Raw genomic sequence first — 11,651 nt, forward strand, 5'->3', positions numbered from 1 at the left:
TTGTGAATAGAAAAAAGTTGAGTGTAAAAGTAACAAGAATTTATAACTGGCCAAGTGTTAGAAAGTTACCAATCAGCCATCATGTTGAAGATTGTTGTTATTAAGTCTTGGTACAGAACCTGAATTTAACTGGCATACATACTGTACATCAGAGTTGGTATCAGCTTGTATCTCTCTTGATAGCTTGGTATGCAAAGCCACTGTCTATTGTTGGTTGTAAACCAGGCCATGGTTCAGATCTGGTCAGCACAGAAGTACTTAATTATAATTCCTCTTGTATGCAAGTTATTCCCAAGTAGAAGATTCAGTATTAAACTATATTTGTGGTTAAGTATACTTTAGTTTAACCAGACCACTGAGCTGATTAACAGCTCTCCTAGGGCTGGCCTGAAGGATTAGATTTATTTTGCGTGGCTAAGAACCAATTGGTTACCTAGCAATGGGACCTACATCTTATTGTGGAATCTGGACCACATTATAGCAAGAAATGAATTTCTATCACCAGAAATAAATATCTCTAATTCTTCATTGGCCGGTTGGAGAATCAAACGAGGGGCCAGCAGAGTGTTAGCTGAGAGCGATACCCACCTGTCCAATGAGGAACTATATTTGTGGTTTAATTGTTACAAATATAAATGAGTCATGCTTTTGTAAGTGATAAAAATTCATAATTGGTAGAGATTGGTTAATATAGATGCTAAGTGCAGAACATGAATTTGACAGCAGTTGGGACCAAATTATTTCCCTCTTGATAGCCAAGTGATTAAAGTCACTGTCTATCAATTCTAAACCAGACCATGGTTTGAATCCCAGCCAGCACAGAGACAGTTATCAGTTATAATTCCCCTTGTGGGTATAATATTCCAAAGGTATAGTAAATCTCTATGTAATGATATTTATGGTTTAATATTTGTAAATATAAAAAAAACATGTCAAATGTTACAAACTTACCACTCAGCTATCAGGGTGGAGATTGGTTCTTATTAATTCTAAGCACAGAACTTGAAAATGCCAGACATATATGTACAGAGTTCTTCCAAAAAAATATAGGAAAACAAGAATCAAAAACAAAATTAAAAATGTGAAAATTTGCCAAAAACTTCATGAGTTACAAATTTCTGAGGCCATTACCTCTCCATAAACACCCTGCCTTCAGAGAGAGCGCTGAAAGTCCCCTGCCATCTTATGTCTAGAACAGCTCACACTTGAGAGTCTCCCATGTCAATCTAAATTTTCATCTGTAAAGCAAACTGGTTCCAGGTTCCGTGGATCCCCCAGGAGCAACAATGCTTCCCATCATAATGGCAGCTATCAGTGCCCAACATAGTTCATTTTGGGAGGCTTTCATCCTCCTGAAAGTCAAACTTGCAAACTGTGCATGTCCTGACTTCCTTAGATCTTCATGGGGTAAAAATGTTTTCCAACAGAAGGTTGGATGTCAGGTTTCAGCAGGTGATGTCCAGTAGCACTCCCTCATAGTCATGGTCTTCCTCGTTTCATGATGAAGTATCTTCTCTCCATTCATCCGGACTTTCCATGCTTTTCCACATTTTCATTTACATTTTTCTGCTACAGTCTTTTATTCATTTTTGTCAGGCACCATTGCACACTCGCTCCCAAAATCCACTGGCAAAACTTACAGATATCTCTTTTACCATTGTCATCAAAAGGAATGAAATTTTATTAAAATTTCTAGAACAAATTTTTTATATCCAGTTTCTGCTTATCTTCTGATTACTTGACAATACTGGTTTCGATTAGTTATGCCGCACTTCTACTTGCTCATTGGTATAGCATTAATACAGTATTGTCAAGATGAAGCAGAAACTGGATATAAATAATTTTTCTTATACAAATTTTGATACAATTTCATTCCTTTTGATAATAATGGTAAAAGAGATGTCTGTAAGTACTGCCAGTGGATTTTGGGAGCAAGTGTGCAATGGTACCTGAGAAAAATAAATAAAAGACTGTAGCAGAAAAATATAAACGAAAATGTGGGAAAGCATGGAAAGTCCAGATGAGTGTGGAGAAGCTGCTTCATCATGAAAAGAGGAAGACTAGCTTCCTTGAAAAATCTGAAGATTATAGTTTCTCTGAGGACATGGCTGGTATTTATCTCATCTAAAGCATTTTATGATTTGTTTCCAGCCACTGTTGGTACTGAGTTAATAAGGACCTCCACACAATTCTATATTGCTGCTGCATATTAGTGTACTATCCCTGAAATATATTTGTAGTAAAATTTCCAACAGTGCTTGGCAATTGCATTGTTGTGTTATCAACATTTTTTAAGATTTCTTTCAGTCTCCCCCCACATAGCCAAATTGCAATGGCTACAATTTATGATGTATACCCTGGGTTTGTCCTATTCATTTAGGTTCACAATTTTGTTTTTACAAGGGGATTTATGGGGTGGCTTAGACCTAGGCTAGTTTATTCACTAATTATTTCCATAACTGTCCTCCCCCCCTCTAGGATTTTTTAGTGCTGTTAAATGAGTAGTCACTCTTATTTGTATTGTAGACTTACATATTTGTCATAATTACCAAGGTATTCATTTTAAAATATGAAAATATTTTTTTACAACTTCTTGACTAGATGATCTAATCAGTTCAAGGGTGATATTTTAGAATTTATATATTGCCAGTGCTGTACAGTACTTTTTTTGTGTTGCAAGTGATGAAGAAATCATGATGTAATAACAGAATTGATTGAAAGCTTGACTAGAACACATAGAAGATGCTCAGATACTTTAAATAGTTCAGGTATTAGTTTTGAAGGTGAAGTTGGACCAAGTTATATAAAGTTTGGTTGTCCATAGGGTTTCAGTTGAATCACTTTTGGGAAAAGCTCATATAACTTTTCTTTTATTTAGGGCCACCCGGGAAGCAACCAGCCACCCAATATGCAGTCTCCCCAGCAACAGCAACAGCAACTCTCTATGTCTACCCAGCAGCAACAACAGCAGCAGCAGCAACAGCAAGCACCCCCTCAACAGCAGGTGCCATCTCAACAGCAGACTCCACCACAACAAAATATGGTTAATCAGGTGAATTTATTATTATTATTATTATTATTATTGTCACGTTCTTGCAGCCATGCAAAAGAAGGGATGGCTCTCATTATGACCTAGATAACAGCAACTGACTTACAAGGGGGCCTGCTCTCTGGAGAACAGAATATGTAATAGTGATTGCATACTCAAATTGCCATAAGGTTAAGGGTTTAAGGCAGACTGAGAATGTCCACTTAAATGTATAATTCACTGAGTAATCAGAAGAGAAAATATTTACAGTGGGGCTCTGTGGCACTGTTCCAATTACTTTACTAAATTCACAAATCACTAAGCAAAGTGCCACAACATGTGCAAGTGTTATCACTATGCCTTCTCATATTGTAATTACCTACACCAGTTGTTTTACAGCCCACACACTGTTTATTACTTCTGCTCTTTCTCTATTGTGGGGGAAAAGGAATGAACAGTCATTACACACTTCAAGTAGAAGTGACCCTCAAGCATTAAATATAATGAGCTAACAGTGACCATACATTTGTTATTTACAAAACATCAAGGTATCTACATTTGTGCATGTAATAACAAGCAAACAAAATAAAAGGGCTACCAAACTGTGTCTCCCTAGGGTTATGTTCTTGTTGGGTAGTTGTTAATTGCAAGATTACTCTTATTAGTACATGGCCACAAAAATAAAATTTCTCTGATAGTATAAAGCCCAAAAATATTTTTGAATGCAGTAACTTTTGATATGCAGAAAATTTGCTGAACCTAGCTTTTACTGAAATTAGGTTTCACTCAATACACAGGAAGTATAGTGAAGTAATCTTTTGGAGACAGAATTTAAGGGTTGCATGAAGTGTGAGATTGATTGATATGTGAGTACAGTGAACCCCCCGTATTCGCGGGGGATGCGTCCCACACCCCCTCCCAAATAGCTAAAATCTTCAAATACTTAAAACCCTCTAAAAACACTTAGAACTGCCCCATTTTGATAGTTTAAACACAGAAAAACCCTGTAAAAATGCATATACCTGAGTATTTTAATAGTTTTATCACTAAAAGTGCATTTATTCATGAAAATTATATGAAAATACAGTAATTAGTGAATATTTCTCAGTGAAAAATACCGCGAATGGGTGAATTTTCCGCGAATGATGGCTAGATATGTTCCACAGAGAAACCTGCGAATGCGTGAGTCCGCCAATCATGACAATGAATACGGGGGGTTTACTGTACATATGTTATATGAAAATTTTGGCTGTTGAAGTTCTCATATTTTTGCTGTTGAAGATGGGCTACATGAATGAAATAGATTGACTGCCAGGAAAAAAGGGTTTTGCATGTGCTGGTGAAGTACCCACCTTTTAATCCAAAGAACTTTTATATGGGAACAGTTTTTGACAAATGTGATAGGTCATATAAGTAAATGGGTTTATTTGTAAAACATTGAAAATTTTTTAGTAAGATTATTTTTTCTGGTATTGTAGTTGTTTTCTTTATAACATGTACAGTATACATATTCACTGTAGAACTGTATAATTTTTTCTTTTATTTTCAGTATAACGACAAAGGTTTAGAACTCCAGAATACTACTGTATCTTCTACAACACAGGCAGTGCGTCCCAAGGATCAACTGATGTATTTGGCACAAATTTTAGGTTTGCAAGTCCAGTTCACTGATTTTCCAAAGGTATGTTTTTAAAATAAGTTGGCCTCATTTGGGATTTTTTTTTTTTTTTTTTTTTATCTTTCAGTAATTTATAGTAGATTCAATACCAAAATTAAGTATTAAATAGCCTATTTTTGGGTGAAGTTAAGTTTGAAAATTCTTTACAGAATCTTTTCTATTGTACTATATGGTAAATATCTTAGATGATTATGGGATCCACTAATTTCATTTTCTTTTAAATTGTCACATGATATATGCAAGGAAATGTTATAAGATAGCAATCATGGCAGTTCACTTAGGCAGTCAGTAACACGCCCATAAATATGAAATTGGTCACAGCTTGAAGAGGAATTTGAGACAGCTTAATTAAATAATATTGGCTTTGCCTTATGCCGTGTTTAACTTAACTCTTTCAGGGTAACAAGAGTGAATATCTTAGTTTGGTGTCTTTATCTACTAACCCTCCCCATGTTTCACATGGAGCTGGCCCTACTATTGATGACTCCCATGACCAGGTAAATGCAGAGATTTTTGTTTTTGAATGCATTAGTGAAGTTTTTCTTAAGGTTTCAAACTCCTGTAAAATTTTCCTTCAGTTTTGTTGTTTTAAATCATTTTGGGTGGCACAAATGCCATGTTGGGTTTGTACAAGTGGGAATGTTTGAATTTATAATTTTAAAGACTGTTAGAATACACTGTATTCAGAGTACAGGTTTACAGTCTCTTATCTGTAATTCTAAAAACCTAAATATTTTCTGGAGAAAAGTAATTATTTGCAAATGTCGAACAGTACAACTATATTTATAATAATGATGATTTAAATTAAGTTGTTTTGCTTGCTGTATCCTATTACAGTGTATTGCATGTATTATTATCATATTGTTATTGTATTACAGAATATAAACATTGTCATAATATGCCATTTGCATTTGATATTGTTTACATTCTCAAAATCTTGGCTGATTGATTACTGCCGACATCTTCATTGCCATTAGTTGCTAGAAAAACATAATTCAGTGATACTACTTCTTGTAAGCTAACAAAGTTGGGCTTAAAACATGCAGATTACTTGATTTTAAAAGCAATAAATGTGATTTCGCCAGTTTCGGACATTGCTTTTCAACTATTCCAAAACGTTTTGCAGCCTGTCGTTTCTCTATTTGTTTTATTCAGCAGTGGCTATAACCTGCAGCTTTAATTTAGTGGAATTCTTTCGTAACATCTTCGCCACAGTGTGAGAATCTGAAAATTTTCACAACTTGACAACTTTTAATGTAACTTGTAATGAACACTCAATAGTTAGGGTAAATAACATCAGCTATTAATAAAACTTTTTTGCTGTATTCATTTATATTTCATGTATTATTTTCATATCATATTACAAAAATAAGAACAAAGTTATCATGCACCATTTGCATTCTGGTTTTGTTTATAGTCTTAAAGTCATCATCAGTTTGCATTTTACTGATATCACTATCTTTAGTTGCTGAATGTAACTTAATTCAGAGATACATTTCTTTTGTAAATTATCAAAGCTGGATTTTAAAAATGTAGCTACTTTATTAATAAGCACAGTAGATTAAATGATGTACATGTATGATTTTACCAGTTTCAGACTTTGCTTTTGCCTCCAAAACTTTTTGCGGCTTTTGCCTCCAAAACTTTTTATCAATTAGAAGCTAACTTACACGACTTACTGATGACATCTACGGAAACATAGGCTTGTATATAGTAATTGACCAAAAATGAAACCTGCACATCAAGCATATACTCATGTAATCTACAGAAAATGCTTCTCTCACTGTACACGACATTGTGTGTATTGAAATCATGTTTTGGGACAAAATTTTAGGATCGCATGATACTCGAGTGTATAAGCAAATTACGGGTCATTTTGGTTCTGTACATTTTTGAGTTGTACGAAATGTTACCATTGGAAATGAAACGTGTTTGCGTATCCAAAATCCAAAAACTTCCCAAACCCAAAACAGCTTGCCCTAAGGGTTTCAGATAAGTGGTTGTGAACCTGTAATTATATTTGCCATGATATAAAGACCATTTTTTTTCTTTTTTTTTATAAAAGAAGCTCGAGGAAATTCAAGGTGGATCTTGTAAGGCGAAGGTCAAGTGTACATGTTTTATGGGCTATGAACAACTGGTTTGGTGACAGTAAAGAAATCCCTCCTTGATGCATAAACAAACTGCTGTAGTCTCTTGCAGTAAACATATAATCCACGGTAAAACCTATGCTACAAAAAATGGTACCTCACAATGTGGGGCATTCTTGTCACATGTTATCTATGTAGTGGAAAACAGAATGCCCCATATTGTGAAGTACGATGGATTATATGTTTGCTGCAAGAGACTACAGCAGTTTGTTTATGAGTTTTACAAAATGTTACCATTGGAAATGAAACATGTTTGCGTATCCGAAATCCAAAAACTTCCCAAAACCAAAACAGCTTGCCATAAGGGTTTCGGATAAAGGATTGTGAACCTGTAATTGTACTTGCCATGATATAAAGACCATTTTTTTTTTTTTTTTTATAAAAGAAGCTCAAGGAAATTCAAGGTGGATCTTGTAAGGTGAAGGTCAAGTGTACATGTTTTATGGGCTATGAACAACTGGTTTGGTGACAGTAAAGAAATCCCTCCTTGATGCATAAACAGACTGCTGTAGTCTCTTGCAGCAAACATAATCCACAGTAAAACCTGTGCAACAAAAAAACCGTACTTCACAATATGGGGCATTCTGTTCCATTATATAGATAACAACATGTGACAAGTTGTTTTTTGAGGGGAAAACATTCATTTATTGATATTAACTACACTTTTCATGAACTAAGATAGCAATACCAACCAGTCATCTTTCCTTCATACATATGGCCAAGCATAAAGGGTTTTTATATATAACTCCACCAACATATTAACCATCTAGCTTGAAATTTCTAAAACAATTATTATGCAGCAATTGTTAGTGTCACATCAACTTCACGTGATGACAGTTCAATTGCTTCAGTGGGCGATCGACAACTCAGTGGACGTCACGGCCAGGTACGTTCCAGGCAAGAGGAATGTAGTGGCCGACAAGCTAAGTCGTCAGGGTCAGGTCCTAGATAGTGGACAGGCTTTTTTATCTGTGGTGGAGACCAGTGACAGACCCCTTCGCAGCAAGATTCAACAGGAAGCTAGAGGTCTATTGTTCAGTAGTTCCAGATTTCTTCACTGTGGCAGAGGACGCCCTTCAACATCCCTGCGACAATCTGGAAGTTTACACATTCCCCCCACCTTTTGCTTGATTCATCACATCCTGAACAGAGTGATGATTTTCAGAATCTCAGGATGACATTAGTATCTCCCTTATGGTCACAAGCAGGATGATTCCCAGATCTGCTATATCTGCTTTCAGCAGTTCCAAGAGAGATCCCTTCACAGCTGGAGACTATCCAGTATCTCCTGAGAGCAAGAGGCTTTTCTATCCCAGCAGTGACAGAGATGTCTTGCTACCTCAGATCTTCCTCAGCTGTGTACCAGGGAAAATGGGCTGTCTACTGTGGTTGGTGTTGTCAACAGGCTTCTCTCTACTCGGTACATTAGCAGATAGCCGATTTCCTTATCTTCCTCCGAAGAGAAAAACACCTTTCTGTTTCTGCCATTTAGGGGTTGACAGGGCTGCCTTGGGTTTAGTTCTACATCTGAAAGATGTGAACCAGATTTCCTCCTAGGAAATCTCTGTGCTGCTCAAAAGTTTTGAACAGTTTTGTTCTGGAGAACTGGAGAACTTAAACCACCTGTATGGGATCTGACTCTGGTGCTAAGTAGTCTCACTTGAGCCCCATATGAACCATTGCGACGGTCCTCAGACAGAAACTTGACTCTCAAGATGGTTTTTCTTCTAGCCTTGGCTTCATCAAAGAGAGTGGGCGAACTCCATGGTCTGGCTTTTGATGTTGAACATACCAGGAGTTGGGGGTCAGTAGCCCTCGAATTTGTTCTGGAATTCGTTGCTAAGACTCCAAACCCCTCGGTCCTTGGTGACAGAGTTGTTTCCTTTTCCATCCCTATGCTTGGGGATTTTGTTAACAACGATCCAGATGAGTTACTACTGTGTCCCGTCAGGGCACCGCGTAGTTATCTGAAAAGGACTCGACATCTCAGACCTGGGTGCCGAAGACTTTTTGTTAGCACAGGCCGGAACAGGAAAGAAGTGTCCAAGAATACTGCTTCCTTTTGGCTACATGAGGTGATTAGACATGCCTACACCTCCTCATCAATTTCTACTGCCAATAATGTGCTTGCAAGAGCACACAACATTAGAGGACTAGGCTCCTCCTTGGCATTCAAGAACTCATCTGTTCATAGGATTTTGAATGCCAGTTCTTGGCTTTGCCAAACCACCGTCACATCCTTCTACCGGAGGGATATTGCCCACAGGTCCTTGGGCACTTTTTCCTTAGGTTCGGTGGTGGTTACTCCAAGAAGTTGTGTAGCTCATCCAGTGCCCCTAGTGGGACAGTTTGTATCTTGCATAAGATGATGGTATGAAAGTGGGAATGATTGAGATGGCTGGTCTTTTTCCTTTTCCCTTTCCCCTTTCTTCTATACCTACAGGCAGTAAGAAGATTGATCCATCATATGCTGGAACTGGTTAGATACAGATGAGTAAAGTAGCCTTGCTGTTAGGGTATTTAATATTCTACACGAATATACCTTTCATTAGCAAGCCCTTCAATATTCTACACGAATATACCTTTCATTAGCAAGCCCTTCCTCTCTCTAGCAAGGAGAGAGAGGAACGATAACAAACATGTCTAGGTGGCTACTTAGTATGTTGTCTGAACAGATACAGATTTTTAACTTCTTCTTATGCAGTGAATCTCTGCATTGTATTATAGCCCAGTAGTCTAACTGTTTGATACCCATCTGTCTAACAAGTCAGAGGCTTGGGTCGCCTTCCTTTGAATGTTCTTATCCAGGGAGTGTGACCAAGTGTGCTGAACCTCCAGGTTTGTTAGCTATGAAAAATACAAATTAATTTTAAAATTTTTCATTTCAAAATGCAACTGCGAGATTTTCCTCCTGTTACACCTTTAAAACCTTTATGCTCTCAATTTCCTTTTCAGGTCAGGATGACCTCTTAGGTCCCAGTGCTTGGCCTTTGGTCTAAATTCTGTATTCCATTCCATTTATATTTTATGGTATTTGTGTGTGTTGTAAAATTTCTTACGTACATTTGAAATTAAGGCATTAGTAATATACAGGAGAGAGAGAGAGAGAGAGAGACTAATGTGTTTGCCCTGTGTAATGTTGTCCCAAGTTTTTTATAGCATCCCACTTAAATAACAATATAGTAGATGTAAAATATCTCCAGTAAACTTGAAATTGAAATGTCACAGAGTATAGCTGTGTGTGGGAGAAAAAAGAAAGGAAGACGTTAGGTGCGTCATATATGCATATGTAACGTGGTAAATACACACTGGGCATAAATCCTGACTGGTTTTGTTCTGCTTTGTCATTAGTATTTCTAAGACACTTCAAGAGGACTGATGGATAGTGGTAGAAATTTACAATATATATACTAGATTAACAGAAAAAACAATCATACAAAGAGTTGGAAACCCAGTGGTGTTTTTTAACGTTCTGGGCATGGTGTAGTAAATTTTATCACGATGTAATTTATCTTGCAAATGCTTGGTAAGAGATGATAGATGATGAAATGCCATTTTATTTTTGGAAAAGGTTTTATGTTCTTAATTAATGACCTGTGACTTTTTATTAGGCTTGTTTGACTGCACTGAGAGCTTTAGCCAAGATGGGATTGGATACTGTAACAGCAGCCAAGCAAGACTAAAGCCCAGCAGATATCACTCAGCAGGAGGATAACGGCAGTGCAAACCTTCAAAGTCATAATTCAATAAGGGTCATTTTCCAATATTTGTACTTTCTGCAAATGGGCCTAATTGATAATGCAAGCTTGTATATGAAGATTGTAATAACAATTTTTGAAACTGAGTGAGAGAATTGTAAGGCAAATTAAAGAGAGAAAGAGAATTAGAATGAGAAAGAGAATTAGAATAAGTTCAAGAATTTTTATGACCATCTTCATATTGGTATATATTTTGTAAGACTGCAGAAGTTTTGCACCAAAGCAACAATCTGGCTTTAAGGTTGAGTTTCATACTATATGTGATTAGGAACTCAACTTTAGAGATTTCATAGTTGATGTAATCTTCCTATTTTTTTTTGATGAATTCATATTTCTGCCAATGTTTTTACTTTAAGCTTTCAGACAGTTTTTGAGTATGGTATAATGTGAGTCTTAAGATTAAAATTTTTGCATGGCTGAGGTAATAATTTTTGGTAGTGAATATGCATACAATAATGATTTAGCTTTTTTATTATCTCACTACTGCTAACTCGCCATATACCTCACTGTCTTCCTCCTTGATATATTTTGACCTTATGTATTTTTTTTATATTGTACCTTTGAAGAGATTAGAATTGATAATGGAAGAAAGTGAGTGATAACCATATATATTATCTTATTGAGTGCAAGTATGGCAAACAGATGATGAACTGAGCTTTAAAGTGTTTTCACTAAAGCTCATTTTTTTCCTTATTAAGCAAAAGAAGAATAAATTACAAGAATATAAATGTGCCTCTCCTGCAGGCGTAGTGTGCCAATGCTGGTTATCTGGTCATGCTGTTGGAGTGAGAAGTGTTTGAGGGAGGGAAGAATATACTACATCCCTTGATGCATTCTAATTCTCCCACCCTCCCTCGGCCACTTCTGCCATCTTGGTTTGGTAGTGGACAAGAACTGCCCTCTGACCACAGGTGCTGTGCTGGATGACTTATATTATTAGTTTTTTGTCTTTGTGTCACACACTTACACATGCTGATGTTCAACAATGCGTAATTATTACAGTGCTCATTATTAATTGTGTGATGGTTTTTCTAATT

The 11,651-nt window shown here is 36.5% G+C and overlaps 1 protein-coding gene across 8 annotated transcripts in view; it reads left to right on the top strand.

Annotated features, from left to right (window-relative positions):
• stau (double-stranded RNA-binding protein Staufen) overlaps positions 1-11,327 on the top strand; it is a 53,227-nt gene extending 41,900 nt beyond the window's left edge. For all 8 annotated transcript variants that reach the window (XM_067121836.1, XM_067121838.1, XM_067121835.1 and 5 more), the window contains exons 15-18: positions 2,879-3,052; positions 4,578-4,709; positions 5,105-5,203; positions 10,468-11,327. In XM_067121836.1, coding sequence (XP_066977937.1) covers positions 2,879-3,052; positions 4,578-4,709; positions 5,105-5,203; positions 10,468-10,539 — 477 coding nt within the window. In that variant the 3' untranslated portion in view covers positions 10,540-11,327. The remainder of the gene's footprint in view (positions 1-2,878; positions 3,053-4,577; positions 4,710-5,104; positions 5,204-10,467) is intronic.
• The last annotated feature ends 324 nt before the right edge of the window (positions 11,328-11,651 follow it).

This window comes from Macrobrachium rosenbergii, chromosome 20 (assembly GCF_040412425.1).
Source record: "Macrobrachium rosenbergii isolate ZJJX-2024 chromosome 20, ASM4041242v1, whole genome shotgun sequence".
Lineage (NCBI taxonomy): Eukaryota > Metazoa > Arthropoda > Malacostraca > Decapoda > Palaemonidae > Macrobrachium > Macrobrachium rosenbergii.